General features: G+C 45.4%; 1 protein-coding gene across 2 annotated transcripts in view; it reads left to right on the forward strand.

Moving 5' to 3' along the window:
- The window catches only part of LOC122246659 (uncharacterized), a 259,930-nt gene that overhangs the window by 220,381 nt on the left and 22,351 nt on the right, over positions 1-17,198 (forward strand). For both annotated transcript variants that reach the window (XM_086552765.1, XM_086552766.1), the window contains exon 9: positions 16,533-16,715. In XM_086552765.1, coding sequence (XP_086408891.1) covers positions 16,533-16,715 — 183 coding nt within the window. The remainder of the gene's footprint in view (positions 1-16,532; positions 16,716-17,198) is intronic.

Here is a 17,198-nt window from a genome sequence, read left to right on the forward strand (position 1 = left end):
CCCCACCCGACCTGACCTCACTCCTTGATGAGTTTGACCTCGCCTGCCCTCTCAAGATAGTGTTGGTGGGGGGTCGTGTGTGTCTCGTCGAGCAATAGGAGGGGGGGGGGGGAGTGATGGATTGGCAGGTTCACAGGCCAAGCCCCACCAGAAGCTTCTCATGCCGCACGTCGACATTAGCGATGAATATTTAATCACAAGAAAGGGAAACTTGGAGGATTCTAAATGGAAGACTGTTAGGAATGTCCAGCGGAGAATCTTAGTTCAGGATCTTGTGTAGGATAGCAGGGGAAGGGGGAAGGACACGATGGTATAAAAGTTTAGGGGAAATGTCACAGATTGGGATTTCCTTCTCTTGAAAGGGAACATCTGTAAGTTAGTGTTGTCACGGTGTATACAATATTCAGATTAATAGTATCGGTGTAATACGTATATTCTCTATATACACTGTGGATGAATGGCCACTGAATGAAATACCGAGTCCGCGATGGCCATGGCGATAGGGCCAGCCATCGGGCGCCGAAATCTCCGACGAGGCGGGTGGGGCGCGGGGCCTAAGGACCAGGCTAATGAAGTGTAGGTAAACAAGCATTATCAGTGACGCGCGGCCGACCCTCACCCTAGTGCTCGGGCCGCCTCCTCACCTGGCCCCTGGTCACCTGGTCACGGAGGGGCTGCTGTATGAATAAGTTTTCTCTGACTAAGAAAACTCTCAGTGTGGATTGGCGTTTTTAAAACTTCCTGGTTGTATCGCTTTCTAGGAGTTAAAGATAAATATTTTTCGTGCTATTGTATAGGTATGTACATACATGTGTGTATGTGTATATGTGTGTATGTGTGTTTTATGTCGCGAAACCTAAGTTAAAAGCGGCTTACTATAAACATGATGATAAAAAAGTGAAGGAGACCACAGCCGACGAGAGGCTGACCACACTGCAAAGACTTTTTCTTTTTCTAAGTTACAAATCTACCACGATTCTATTTGACGAAGAAAGTGCGATCGAGCGAACCATGGCCTAGTGACGGGCAAAAGCACGTTTAACCCAGAATGTTAACAAAGGGCTTTTATAGTCGTTATGACATTAAACGTGTGAGCGAAATTAAGACAACCGTCGCAGTTTTCAAGTAAGTGGTAGAAGGTCAAATTAATCAGCTTCAATTTAAATACGATGGGATCAAGTGAGATTTAATCAGTTTACAGTTGCGTCCCAAGATCTCTTAAAAGTCTTGAACAATGTCACAGCAAAGTAGATGGCGGTTCTTTCTTTCATCACGCTTACCATTTAGCTTATTTTATCTGAAGACACGGCTGCTTCAGTGTACGCGTTATCGCATCTCGTGGCGTAACCTTACACTCTCCGTCCGGCCTTGTTTCTGGACTTATCCGAATAGGCCATCAGAGCCACCGGCCAGACGCGGTCATCCCATCAGAATATACCCGGGTCCGTGGATACGCAGGAAGAACCTCGGCACAAACACTTCAGGAATATTGCGGGGAATCCTTTCTTGTGAGGGATTCAAAGCAAGGGGAGGAAAGGGTTTGCAGGGAATGCGGAAAAATACTCGTAGAAAGGTTTCACGAAGGAGGTAGAAGGAGAAGGAGGAGGAGGTGGAGTTCGCGGGACCGGAGGGCATCGTCACGGGCGGCTTCATGGCTTGGTTAAATCCTGCGGTTTTTGGACGGCCGATGGGTCGGCTTGCGGTCGCCTATAAAGGATGTTTGTGTAAAGTGTGGGAATACGCTGGTAGTGGGAAATAGTTGAGATTTTCCACACATATCAAACAAATATATAGGTATTTTTCAAGATTCGAATTGTCTTTTGCCATTATTCTCAGAAGGAAATTCACACAACAGCAGGTTTGAGCGGCGATCATTATCGGTAAAAATCCATTTATGTCCCGCTTTTAACTGGGATCAGGGAAATGGGCTTCGTCTAGCCTCTCGTTAACCACTAAAAGTTAAAGGGTCTTTTCACTGACACCGCCCATCGTTGTGTCTAATCTCCTGATTCCTTTCTCATCCTTTAGGATATGAGAATCTATGTGTATTCTAGCTGACTTGAAAACGAAAAGCGGGAAACTAAGGAATGTAAGTGACCGCTGGCTCACACAGCTTGACTACGGGTCGATGATCAGACAAGCCAGGTCGCCCCAGGTCAGTGAGATGGCTGGCTGATAGCTAGTCAGCCTCTCACTCCCAAACTAGTAATTATCTACAGAAATTTCGTATGTTAACACCCGAGAGAATTGTCAGTCTTTCTCGTATACCATATTTATATGCATCTTATTTTACAAAATGTCGATTCTTCTTAAACCTTTTTTGTTTTTCCTCATTTTCCCAAGACTTGGTCAAGGGTTTATATGTAACACTGTTTTAATAAGGAGGTGTTTAAATACACAGACCCAGAACCACCAATTTACATTTCACAGAATCCCTCCTCCCCACCTCCTTGTTTATCCTTTTCTGTCTCCTTCGCCCTCCCTCTCCGCTTCTAAAGGAGTTTTTATATATACATAGATTCCCCCTGGTATGCTGACCTTTCTACAGACGTCTGGTATAAGGGACGTATGGGGCAAATCCATCTCGTGTAGAGGACAGTGACTGCAAACAGGGTGTTTCTTCCAAACTGTTTACACCGCGAGGGAGAAGTGTCCTTACGTCATAGAGTTTATAACCTGCCTACTTTTTGTTGTGGAGAACCAACCCTCTTCGTGTCACTTTCTGCGACGCTTAACACTTCGGAATTTCCTAACGGCAAACCCTTTTGTCAAACATGTCATATTCCTTCATCTCTATTCATCCCTTTCCCACACCCTCCAGCCATACCAACCTTCGAGCTCGCTCCTCGCACCCTCCCTTGCCTTCCATACGCCTGTCTGCGCCACAGCATTAAGGGTTCTCATTCTTTAGTAAGCCGTGTGGTGGGCTGTAAGGACGAGGGCCTGTTCAATCGAAGTTCAAAGGCTAGTCTATTGTGGCGGTGGAAGTGCTACTGTTGCTAACGAGATGATGGGATTTTAATAGGCTAGAATGAGATTTTTTTTTTTACATCGAACAGAAAAATGTTTTTAGAAGTGGTATGCTGGTTTTCATCCAGTAAAAAATGTAAAGGATGTAAAAGAAATTCGATTTTTAAAATGTAGTGTAACACCCATGTCATAAATTTGTCAGTCAGACCTCAAACTCCCGTCGCTTTTCCGGGTACGTAAAAATTTGTCGTTTCCCCATTCCGAGGAAGCGGAACTTTTCGAATGCAGTTTAATAAACTCAAAACCGAGAACAATATGTGGGTTTCTCGCGGTCCCCCCTTCGGCACAGCAGAGCAACAATGACTGCGGTAAAAAGGTCTGTAATGTGGTAAAGGAGATAACAAAGGCCAGGTAAACTCCGAAAAATAATAAATGTGAGGTAACTAGAGGGGGTAAGTCTCACAATGGTGTAAGTCTTGGGCGCTCCCGAACACCACTCTGTTACTGTCTGGCCATCAGCCTTGCCACCGCACCGACCCGCGTTACCAGCACCTTAACGTTACTACCACCATGTTACAGTTACGCTCTATTATGCCATGGGATTACATGGTTGTGACGTGGATTTCATTATACTGGGGGTCTGTACTTTAGGAAGTGCATATCAAAACTGAAACGAGGTGTTTCAACAGATGTGGAATATGGTTAATTGACCTATAATAAGCGAGAAGGATAGTTTCGTGACATCTACAATGCAATAACAGAAGACATTGGTGTTTCAAAATTTAATCAGAGTTTTCCTGCAACCTAGTTTCCCCTAATAAAACGACCCCATTGTTCGGCAGAGCGATCAACTCCCTCGTTTCTTCCGGTGCAGAGCGTGATCCTCAGGCACCGCCTTTCGTTGCAATGGGCAGGGCCGTCGGGCACCCTTGGAAAATGAATCACAGACGTTTCATGGAGGGCTGAGTCATATGGTCATGTAAATATCACGGCGTACACGAAAAGGTCAACAGAAACACATCGGTTGACACTACAGTCGATGCTTGTTAAGAAAACCGTTATTTTTTTTATTGGAGAGAGGCCATCTTTAGAGTGGTGTAGATGTGCGTCCCTGTAGTAACACAAAGATGATATGCAAGTGTGACGGAGGAGGCAGGTGTCCCTCTCAAGGGTGCTCGGCAAACACTTGACGAAGCTCTCGTGGAAATACCTGATTCAATACTAAAACTGCGGGGAATCTCTGCCTGTGGTCTATTTGGTTAGTGAAAAATCGTTCTTGGTTAAGAGTGATGACCATGTGGACCCGCCCTTGAGCACCAATACTCCCATGGTCACAGGCCCATAACTATACTCACCCCTACCCTCTCTCCCCCTCTCTCCCTCTCCCCGTCTCCCCTCTCCCCGTCTCCCCTCTCCCCCTCTTTGCCTTGCGTCCAGGTACTGTCCTGCTTGGGAACTGAAAATTCTTCTTTATGTGAGGATTATCCAGAGCAAACTCACTTTACATCAGGAAACCGTACCGGGGTTGGTGTGTGTATAGGCGAATCTCCGACCGTATGTGTTGCGGGAGGCGTTCGCCCGTGTCCTTGAAACAGCCCCTGAACTTGACCCTTGGAAATAGCGATGGTTACTTGTGGTCAGGCCCAGGGAGGAGACCCACCACTGCCAAGGTATGTGTTCCTCCGACAATAACTCTTTATTGCTGGACAAGGAAACAGCGCATGCCTTCGTTTAACCCGAAGACGCAACAGACGTACGGCCGAACCAGGAAGAAGAAGAAGAAGAGAAAGGGAGTAGTTTATGCAGTGGGCTGGCCGTTTCTTCCCTTCCTTGTCTATCACAAGCCACTGTATCACTGTATTCGTTTCCCGCCAGATGTTTTTTGTTTCTTTGATTTAAGAAAGGAAAATACAAAATCGGCTTTTTAGAGAGGGAGGGTGCTGGGGGGTGGGGGGAGACATGAAGCCTAGTCAAGATGGGGCAATGGAAATCAATTGACACGTGTAACATATTCTCTCTATATCCATGACACTTCGTGACTCACTTCAGGTATGATCATTTTATTGATTTAAAATAACACGTTGGCTCCCGGAGGAAAGAGAGAAGGGGAGGGAAGACAAAGACAGAGACTGCGAGAGAGGTCAGGAAGAAAGGGTGTTGAAGACGAAGTGTATTACCTTAATATCAGTAATGATAATGATAGTAACAATAATAATGATAACAGTGATATCAATAATGATAAATAAAGTATGTAGAAAATAAGTAAAAGGGATTGGAAGCGCGACATCCCCACACCCACAGCGGGAATACTTCCTGGCCACCTTCAACCCCTCTGCTAGCCCCGCACCATGGGGTCTGCTAGGGTAAATATGCTTGACTAAACAAATAGTAAGGAACTGTGGGAATCTCTTTTTAATGTGGAAAATAAACACTCTAGGTGGGAACAGTCGTGGGCGTTATTCCGAATGACGGCTTAGCGGACCTGTCATTCTGTTTGCTTTTTTAACATGCCTTGAAGTACTGTCTCCTCGAGATGCCTTGAAGGGGATCAGCCGGGAAATGTTGTGCTCATCCGTCAATGCAAGTGGGTGATTGTTGGGCCTCCGGCTTGGAGATGACCAGGAAATGTTTTGTTACTTCTTGAGTATTTCGATTTTTTTTTTAGATTGTGGTCTGTCTTCTCTTTCCTTCTTCTCCTCTTTATTTTCTTCCTCGTCCTCCTTTCTCCTCCTCCTCCCCCACCACCACTTTTTCTTTATCGATGCTAACCTTGAAGAAGTCCATAAGGCACGTGATGTATGGCGGTGCAGGTAGTGTACGATTGTTAACCATGTACATGCATTCAAAGACTGAACCAAGGGTCTGCTGAGTGAGAGGGCGGAGTGTAGGCCTATACCGCCCAAATATCAGCCAGATGAATGGGAATTTCACCTTAAAGACCCGTTCATAGGCTCCCCTTTTCCTGCGACGGCCAGAACCGAGGGGCCTTTCTCGACCTCCGCCGGCCTCCCTGACACTTGATTTATTTTATTGCTTGTTCGAGAATAGGATCATAATGAACATCAAGTGAATTACTAAAGAAAAGGGCAATTTGTGGGTGATATTTTAGGCAGAGACGAGAATAATGAAGACGTGGAGTCAGCAGGTTGGATGTCTTAGGTCGGGAACGATCTGTCTTGTATATCAAATGGCGAGTCTGCGGATGGAATACGTTTATTATGTTCAACGAGAAACATGTGAGCATCAGTTGCTTGAGAAATGTGATGTTGGATATGATGCAAGAAGAAATTAACCCGTTTCAGACATCGAAGCATAATCATTCATATCTTGGGGTGGAAATTTGTATAATCTGAACTAATTTATTTTGCTTGTCTCTAGCTGGTTTTGCATAACCTCTGGGTCGGGTGCAGACACGTGGTGGTTAAGAAATCATGGATGTGTAAGCTTACAAGAATTACATTATGATGGGCATCCATCTGTTTCGTGATGCGAGCGGAATTGCTCAAGGAAGGACTGCAGTCATAGATAATCTTGTTCTTTTTATGGCAATCTCTTGAATCTTTTTCTCCCCATTTTTTATGGCGAGATGGCATTGGCGTATATGGGAGATATGATGCGATCTCCTGCCATGGCTTCACCCCAGGACCACACCCATACATTCTACAGTATCCCTTATACGGTGCGCCAGAGCATATACGTCTCCTCGTGCTACTTCAAAATAACTCCCCCGCTGCTTTACGATACGTGGCATGAAGTACATATATATAGCAGATCCCTCTTTCATTACTAAATATCCTCGACGTTAATGAGTCTAGGGTCAATGACTGTCTTTTGCGACTCTCACGTCTCGAGCCCATAGCTGAACTCCGTTACCTCAACCCGACACAGAGGTAGTTTTTGTCTCCTGCTTCGTGATGGAGGTTAAAATGGGTCATCCTCCCCTCCCCCCTCGCCGTGTCGGGTCACAGCGATCGTCCGAAGATAGAGGCAGAGGGTCAGTGCTGATTAAGTAACCCCGTCCGGGTGGTGGTATTGTGGTAGAAGGGAGTCGTGAGTCCGAGTTGTGTTTTAGTGCAGATCGGGTGATGCCTTATTTACATGTCGCGCGTAGGATTACCGTGCTGGAACCCGGATATATTACTTAGGGGTCACGGACTCTTTTTTCCCCTTAGATTATGCCGCAATATAATGGCCCGTAAATTTAAATGGAATTGATTTTTTTAAACATATGCTACTACTATATGTAAATGATATATTTTTTTTGTGTGTGTATTGGATGTGTGTTATTTGTCTGAATGTTTTTAATCGTTTTTTTTTTCTCTCTTTCAGGTAAGGGCCAATTTCCCGCCCATCGAATGGCATGAGAACCTCCAAGTAAAGGTATAGTTGACGGAAGCGTCTTACACACAGCTGATCTCCACGGGTGGGAGGGAGAGCGCCCTTCACGTATTGCGTTATTCCTACGACCGGCGTTCTTCTGCTTTCTCTCTGGGAGGAGGAAGGGGGGGGGAGGATCCCCTCGTGCCTCTCACTCCTTTCCGTTATCCTTTCACATGCAGCGTTGCGGAACCGCTCGAGTGGCTAGCTGACCCGCGCCTTACTCTCCCCTTGTTGCTGGTGCGCATGTGGTGGCGGCCGCCCTGTCACGCTTGACCTGCTGCCTCAACCCGCATGCTGCCCCTCTCTTGTCATGGGTCATGATAGGTCACGCTGGGATCCCGCCAGATGGGGAAGGGTGGGAAGGCGAAGGGCGTTATATTAACACAGACTGGATGGGCGGGGCACCGGGCATGATCTTTGTTATCTTTGTTATCGCCCGGTGTTGGTGAACAAACGAAATAGGAGAAAGGTGGTATCAGAAAACATATGTAAGTGAATTGATGGTGAAAAAATCATGAACTTGTGTTTTGATAACGCGTAGTGGTTGTAGGATCTGATAGTTTGCACCATATTGTTATTCATGGGATTTTGAGATCAAGCATTTTGATAATGATATGGGTTGCTGGTACCCACACCTCGTGATGAAATTTTCAAGTTGCAACGATGCACCAGCTTAGAATGGTTATGTAAATGTAACCGTTTGAATTAGTCTTATTATTTTTTTACTACTGCTACTACTATTACTACTACTTGTATATTACTAATACTACTATAGCTACAAGAACCACCACCACGAACATTGCTGTTTTAAATGTAAGCCTGGTGTTATAAGCAACCAGCTGAGCAAGTGTTCGAACATTTTCCGTTAGGCATTTGGAGCAGTTGGAGGAGTATCGGAATAGTATGGAGGTCATGATATAATGTCAGGTCACATTTCCTTACAAACTGGATATTAAGCTCAGGAAAAAATAGAGCTTCATGCCAGCAGGCTATCTTCGCTGCCCGCTTTGCTGTCTCCCGAATCGCCGCACCGACACCGGTTCTCATGTGTTCGTATGCTTGTAACCCGAGATTTGCGCCTTTCTTGGGAGTCCCAATTACAGGCTAGGCGAAGCAGGAAGGTGATCGGCCGTGAATGATGGTGACTGAGTACGTGCGCGCGCCGGAAACAAGGTCGTCTGTCAACGAGAGGTCAAGTTTCGCGCCCCGCTCGGGTTTACACGCCTCAGGGGGTACGTGATGCTCCTGGCCCGATTCACAACCTCCGCTTGAAGAGAAAGCAACAGGCCATTGTGTTTCAAAGTTCCGCCGCTTTTAAAAGCATGTGTAAAAAAAAGGGGGAAATCGCAAGCACGTCGAGCCATCTGGAGTACACAGCGCCGCTTCTTGAATCATTTGCCTCCACACCGGATGTCACGGCAATTTGTTCCGGCTCCTCCCAGCTTGTAATGAGGAACTCCGGTCATCTCGGGAGAGCAGTCGAGGCGCCTCCAACGTCTTCTGGTACCGGGGAGCTCCGAAGTCCGGTCCACGTCCCTGGAATGCCATGCGCCGATAAACTAAAAAACTTGATGTGTGTTTGTGTTTATGTTTGTGCATATTTATAGATATATAGAAATGCAGACAGGTGTGTGTATATGTGTATGTATATATGTATGCATGCGTGTGTATATATATATGTATGTATGTATGTATGTATACATATACACAGACACACACATACATATATATATATATATATATATATATATATATATATATATATATATATATATATATATATATACACACACACATACATACATACATACATACATACATACATACATACATACATACATACATACATACATACATACACACACACACACACACATATATACATATATAAAGATAGGTAGATGAATAGATAAATCCTGAATAATCTTTTTCCCGATATTACAGCATGGTTAGGGATCTGATATATTCCCCTTGTAATGATCTACAAACACAATGCTATGCAGCCTATTGAGGAGAACGAACTAGCTTAATTCCTAGCCATGGGAAGATTTATATCAAAGGCCGTCCCTTCGTCCTCTCGCCGCCCACTCCCCATGGAGATTTGCAACCGGAAGAGATTACTGCAGATCCGAACATCATCGTTTTAAGCCACGGCGTCGGCGGTTGACGGGGGGGGGGGGGTACTTGTGGCTGACGGGGATAGGGACGGACCCATGGTGTATGCAGGATGTGCAATGGATATCTTGCAGAGGTGTTTGTTTTCCGTTACCGTGGGTTTTGCGCGGGAGTAGTGGCGATGCTCATAGATCCTTTATTTGTCACGTTCATTATTTTTTACGTAGTGATTTTTGGGAAAGAGTTATCGGAAGTTGATTTCATCATAATTTTAGTGACATTAGTCGAATCATAATATTCTAGCAATATGCTATTTTCGTCCACCAAATTGATGGCTCATTTTCTACCATTCGGCTTTGCACGACACTCCGCACAGCAAAGAAAGCGCACATGACCAGGTTCAAGCAGATGACGCAGCACACGGCGGAACCGATCGATCCCGCAAATACAGAAAAAAGCACATTCCTATTGCCAAATTGACGCTTTCCGAGTCGTAATGGCAATCGTAAGGAGGTGGAATAGTGTGTGTTTTGCAGCGTGAGAGGCCGCTCCGAGCCGCCCTTTCACGGAACTGCGTGACAGGATCGGCGAGTGACACTGCCTATAGTGAAAGTGTCTGTGTGTGCGTGTGGGAGCATTACTGTTACCAAGATACAACCGTTGAGCGAGTGACACTTGTGCACACGCACCGACATACACACACGCCCATATGAATATACACAAATACAAACACATACACACGCGTGCGCACTTTAATAAGGCAGTCAGTTTAAATAAATCTTAATATTCATCTCTTCATCCTCTCTGTTGATTTAATGAGATTTAACTTAGAAACTCACAGTCCTTTCTTGGCAACGGACATTGCCTTCGCCATCCGAGCATTGCAACACAATTCCTAATAATACGGTGATTTGCTGAGGCGGGATCCGCTTGCACGCCGGCGACAGAGTGGGTTGTATGCAGGGAGTAATAGCGACGAGGGTGAATGCTTAGAATAGGGAAAGAAAGGGGGAGTGAATGTACTAGAACTCAAATAATACAATGTGAGTCCCCGTAGCATTGAGAATGGATATGAGGGACAAGAATGGTAACAGGCCTCAGTATCTGGGGTCGCCGCGCCACCTGCACCAGCTTCCCCTTCCCCCCTTCCCCCTCTGCCCACCACCCTCCTCTCTCGTCTCTCTTCTCTCCTTTTTTCCTCTCCTTCCCTCTTCCTCCTTATCCTCCTCTTCCCCGACGGCGCCGCAGGTAAAAGTGGCCACTGATAAGGTCATGGCGGTGGATACGACTATGAATATGTAGTAGGCCCGGCCAGCACAGTGACCCCTTGTGCGAGTAATGATCGCTGTCGACGTATCCTTCCTTGCTTGGGACACGCAGGAGACCAGATCGCATATGATGTATTTATTTCTCTTCTTTCTTTCTCGTCTTTCTTTTTTTCCTTTCTTTTCTTTTCTTTTTGGCAAGCGGTTTGAAAGACGAAAGTGGATACGGTACGTCGGTCTCCGCGGACCGTCCCGGATGTTTATGAAAAGATAATGTTGGTCGCGCCATACAACATTCACAAGACATTCGATTTCCGTTACGCTAACAATAGCGACTTCGGCGGCATTCGGACGTTAGCATTATCACGGGCGACTGCACATCGGCGGGATCGCTAGTTTAATTAGTGTTATAAGTCAGGACTTCCGGTGTTGTCCGTGGTGGTTCTGCCGGGTTTGTGTGGCAGATATCCTTTAGGGAGAGGGAGGGGTAATGGGGGATAGGTTGTCACTCCAACGCGCTGTCAAACAAGCCTGAATACATTGATAGACTAATAATCATATGCACCAAAAGTAGGTTTATTGTTGGTCATCGTAAATGTCAGCGCATGCGCGTAGAAAATCCAGCGGAAATATACACACTCAGGTTAATTTAAGCATTCATGATATATCCTGTTATGGTACTTGTGACCATTGGTTCATTGGCAATTAAGCGGACCCAGGCAGACATGAAATGCTGCCTTTGCCATCTGTTTACTGAAAAGAGGGCCATTGGCGGGTAAAGTGAGCGCGCATGGGCGGAGCGAAGGGATAAGTTACTAATTGTCCTTGGAAAGTCATTAGCGTCTCCCCTTCGTGCACATGTCACCGCCTTCAAATTCAGGCGCTTGGAAACGATACAATCGCCATCACGCCCACAGGAGCCTCTCCATCATTAGCACTGCAGAGTCAGCAGGAGCATCCATACTCAGCAGCGGCAACGTGCAGCAGGTGTGGTGGGATATGAAATTGCAGCTGCCAACCACAAGCGGCTCCCTGCTCGCCACCTCTCGTCGCCCCGCTGCCGGTTCGCGTTGCTCCTGCTTGCTTGCCTGTCGTCTTACCTGCTTGCTTGCTGAGATGATTATCTGGTCTTCATTTCGCGAGCTGTCGGTCCTGCGATTCGTGTGTGTTGAGAAAGGCGGAAGAGAGGGAGAGAGAGGGAGGAATGGGAGAAGATTGGGATACAATAAGGGAGGAAGGGAAGAAGAGAGAGAGGAGAGAAGAGAGCGAGAGGGAGAATGTCACTCTGTTAAGAGGTATTTTGTTTTATGTTTTATGCGTTTTATGCTTATTCTCTTATTGTTTTGCGATGTTTACCAGACTCGGTTGTGAGCCTTGAGAATATTCTACCATTTACAAATACACGCAAACGTTATGATGTAGAACTCTCCGCAAACGACAATAAGGCCAGCGACTTCCTGTAAAACACATCATCTATTGTTTCAACATCTAGCTTCCTTTCAGTATTGCATCATAGGCATTGCACAAGCAGAAGCGCTGCGGAATGAACGTACGAATGCGCCCTGGCGTTCTTCACTTGTTTCCTTTGTGCGGCGGCACCGATTGCAACTCCTTTTTTATTCGCCAATGCTATTTAAAATCACCGAGCGCACGCGACCTGATGTTCTGCAGGTCGATTTTTTTTTTTTTTTTTTTTTATACAAGAGACGAGCCTCGAATAGCCAGCCTGTAAGACGCAACTCGTTTCTGCAGACGCTGCTAACCTTACTGAGGCGATTTAAGAGATCGGTCGTATCTCCTCTTGAGAAGATGGGGAAGGGGGGAAAGGAAAAGTGGAAGCAGGAGGGAAAGAAGAAGGGCTAAAAGAAAGAAAGGAGAGGGGAAGATGTAGAGGAGGAGGAGGAGGGAGTAGCATCGGGAAAAGGAATAGTGGGAGGAGGAGAGGACAAGGAGAAGAGAAAAAAAAAAGAATGAGAGGGGAGGAGAGGAAAGGAGAGGAGGAGATGAGAAAAATAAAAAGGAAAAGAAGAGGGAGAGGAGGAGACGGTCGTTCTTCAAGCGCTCCCTTATTTGGCTTGCCAGTCAGATACGTCTTCATGGAAGAATGATAATGTAGGCCTCTGTTTTCTTTCTTCATGGAGCGTGGCTTGATAATTTCAAAATGTGAATATCGTTGTTGATAAAGTTTGTCTCGACTTTTGATAGAATTCTAGTCCAATAACTATTTCATATGTATACATGAACATGATAGTATATCTCTTGATCAAGATCATGTCAAATAGTGATGAAAAGCTAGAGACTCGCAAGGCTCTTGATTTGATTGCCTCTAACGACCGATATCTGATTCACGTTAGGGATTAGTGCATAATAATTCTCTTCAATATAAACCGTCGACTGCCAAGGATGTTTACAGAAAGTTCTTCTCCAATCTGCTTGCAAGTGCGTTCGTGTTGAGAGTTAATGTTCGTCCATGTATCCCAAGTGTTCAACAGGTGTTCAGCATGTGCTGTTTCCAGATGCGTTTTGTTTTTACAAATGGAACTTTTCTTCCGTTTTACGAATTATTGTTTTGTTTTAACGTTCCATTTAGACAAAATCCAAGTGTTACCTGATTTCTCTTAGTTCAATCTTGAGATGTATATGTGATGTTTGCATATAATTGTGTATACATTCATTATCATATTTATTATATATACAAGGGAAATAAAATCAGCAGTACTTTATCACAGCGAAGTAGAGTGCAACATTCGTGCATAGCATTCATTCCGGAATATATGTGTTGATGCAGCTGACCAGAGCTTTCCGCGATTATCATTTAACTAGTAAAAACAGGGTGGTTCTCATCCGCCGTGTCCAGCCAGACAGCACTGCTTTTCCCGCCATTAATAGGATGATCACTAAGCATTGTTCTTCTCTCGCTCTCTCTCGTTCTCTTTCCGCTAGGAACTATACATGCACGAATGTTTTGTTGTTGCAAGTGAAGGAGAAAGACAGCGTTGTAGTTTTACAGCGAGTTTGTCTTCGAGTCTGCCGCCGTTCGTTGAAGTAAAGCGGCCACGTGGCGGAACCGGGCCACGGCGCGGCGCCCAGACGGCAACTGGGAGAAGGAAAGGAACCCCGAGTCGATTACCTTACCGAGGGGCGTGAAAGACCCTCCTGTGATTTATTCGACAGAGTGCAGGCGAAGAGAGCGGCGCCATGGTGGAATTAAGGATGAGAGAACCGGTGGCGGCCAAATCAATATTTTGTCAGCAGCTGCTCGGCTCGGGGGAATATGATTGAACTACGTAACAAAGGTGGCTAACGGAGCCATGGAATTGCTGTCATTAATATTGGTTTGTTGAAGCCGAACATGGGCAGCATAGGAGAGTATCATTTAATTTCATAGCTGTTACTGTAATAGCACAAATATAGATATTATGACTAGCGTTAAGAAGGAAATCAAATTAATAATTGACATCTCAAAGTAAATTTCGTTTCTTGTCAACTTGATGTCACTTGCTAATCCGGAAGTAATTTGCACATCAGTGAGGTCATCAATTATTACGCGTCTTACGACAAGTCTCCATAATTGGCTTGATAATTAATTAAAACCAAGCGAGAGAACCCCCACCCTTTGACTCCCCCTCGTTCCGCAAAAGCCCCGAGGGCGAAGGGAGTACGGAACCCTTCTTGCATATTTTAGGACGAAAAACGAACCTACTCGAAATTAATGTATACGTGTATTTATACATTCATGTGAAGAACTTGGTTTTATACTCTTATATTCCGTTTTTTTTTGTCGATGTCTCTAGGTGCTGTCCCTGAATTGTACTGATCGCCCAGTTCTCGCCTGAAATTTTCAAATCCTTGTTCATAACCTGCTCACAAACTCATTCCACATGAGATAAATTGTTTACAAACACTATGAGCCTTATAGCGATATAAATGTTTGAATTATTATTGTAAATTAACCGTGAAGCAGTGTTGATGTTGGACGTGACTGCCTATCCTGGTAACCCTAGAAAGAATCCCAGTTCTTGGCCTAAGCTTCAGTACCAGCAGGCAGCTCATGGGAGGGGGTCATCCGAAGAACACTCACGAAAGAGTTATACGTAAGAGTGCGTAATCTGGCCAATTATGCATGCTCGCAGAACTTTCCCCCGTGATCAGTTACCCCCGGCAGCGACCCCATCGAGAGACGGCGAGAAAGTTACGTCTTGTGGTGAGGGCAGCCCGTGATGAGGGACAACTTATAACACGAGATGATGAGTGTCTACCCCCCCCCCCCTCCCCCTTTCCATTCCTTCTATGTCCCACCCACCCCCTTTCATCCTCTTAATTAATGTAAGGACGAGTATTACACTCCCACGCGCTGTTATGGTGAAACAAGTGATGAGGTCATGTCAGGTCACGCGAAGGGTCAATTTTAGGACCTCCAGGTGCTTTCCCCGCTGTTAGGGGTTGATGGGAGTTGTTGATGGATGATGTTAAGTGAGATAACAACTTTGGTAATCTTTACCGGAAATCTCAGCGCACTGTGAATTGCCTTTTTAAGACAATCAATTGTTTGTTAGAATTTGCTCTTGTATAACAAATATCTAGTTATTGTTTTCGTGTATACTGTTTATATGTGATTATTTTTATTCCTCGCATATTTAATCATGTATACAGATGTAATTAGTTGGCCTTTACATACACACCAACACGCGTGTATGTGAGCACGTGTGCACTTTTATATGAGTCAGTTCACTCGTAGGAGCATATGAATGTGTCTGTATTTCGGCCTTTTTTTTTTACCGACACCATCCTCGACAGTGATGATGCTTGTAAGTGTGAGGTGCATGCCCAGTCAACACCATTCCACAGAGCACTACAACTAGGCCAGCAAACACCCTAACCGCTACAACAACATCCTTAATGGTCAAGATACAGGCCAGCGGTGTCCCTCGAATCCACGACGCTTGTGTGCGTATGTCAGTACCTTGTTTACCTTTTGATTCATCGTTTAGCCATGTGTGTTTAGCTGTTCGTCGAGTAGCTGGTGATTAGCAACACTATTGCGGCGCATGCGCGTTACCTTGCAAGTTTTCCTTAGCAAGCACAAGCACTTGGAGACAGCATGTACATCGGTCACACGGTGAGATGTCTGGCTTCAGTATGAATCCAGGATGTTGCATAATAAAGAGCATGTTGTGTGTCATGGTGGCCGCGGTGAGGAGTCGAGGTGGGCGAGGGCGGGAGGGAGAGCACTGAATACAGGGCTTGTTTATTGATGCATCATCATTGAACTTCTTCATGAGGTGCCCCCCCCCCTCCAACCAAGCATCGCATCGAGGGGGTTTTGGTGTTACCCTTCTTTCACTGGCCGCGCTCCTCGCCCGCCGGCCGGACACAGGCAGTCACGTGGTACTGTTAATTTAACGGTTTTTCTGATGTTATCGAGGCGGTGTGAAATGTAACTCCGTTAGATGCAGCCTCTTAGCATGGACACTAGGCTGATTTATCGATGTTGTGCTCAGATCACATGGATGGTGCTTTATTTTTTATTTTATTATTATTTTTTCAAGTGAGATTGTGATGGTTTGATGTGAAACGATGGTGGTTTTGATATTTTGAGTGTTAACGTTTTCTGAACTTTTTTGCAGATTGTGCTTTAGTGTTAAATAATTGTCTTTTGAAAGTACAATTACCTGCACGTGCGTGTCATTAAAACGATTCTTATTATCTTTTACGAGTGTTTATTTTAGTCTTGGAGGGAGAGAGATAACTCTCTTGGCCACAAAACGCCAGCTAATACTTGACCTTTCCCCCTCCCCACAGCGGCACCTGGAGAAGGGCGGGTCCCTGCTGCAGGAGGCAGCGGCGCCCTCGGCCGAGACGGAACCCAGCGTCCGGGAACTAGCAAGGGCACTCCACCTCCACCTGACGCAGTTCACCGAGCGCCTCCACCACACCCGCGACCGCCTCGAGGACACCGCGAGATGCTACCACCTCCTTGATAAGGTAACGTCTTGCTGTCTACCACACGCACACACCTGTGCGCACCCGTACTAACATGCATTATAGTCCTTCTCTCTTTACTTCACTTCACATCTCACTTCTCTTCATCTCTCCTGTCTTCTCTTCTCTATTCTTCTCCTCTCATCTTTTTTTCTCTCTTCTCTCCTCTTCTCTCTTCTCTCCTCTTCTCTCTCTCTATCTATATATATATATATATATATATATATATATATATATATATATATATATTCTCTCTCTCTTTCTCTCTCTCTTTTTCTCTTTCTCTCTCTCTCTCTCTCTCTCTCTCTCTCTCTCTCTCTCTCTCCTTCTCTCTCTCTCTCTCTCTCTCTCTCTCTCTCTCTCTCTCTCTCTCTCTCTCTCTCTCTCTCTTTCTCTATCTCTCTCTATCTATCTATCTCTCTCTCTCTCTCTTTCTTTCTTTCTTTCTTTCTTTCTCTATCTCTCCTTCTATCTCTCTCTCTCTCT

This window comes from Penaeus japonicus, unplaced genomic scaffold (assembly GCF_977035675.1).
Source record: "Penaeus japonicus unplaced genomic scaffold, GWHDUDI00000001_assembly GWHDUDI00000027, whole genome shotgun sequence".
NCBI classification, from domain to species: Eukaryota; Metazoa; Arthropoda; class Malacostraca; order Decapoda; family Penaeidae; genus Penaeus; species Penaeus japonicus.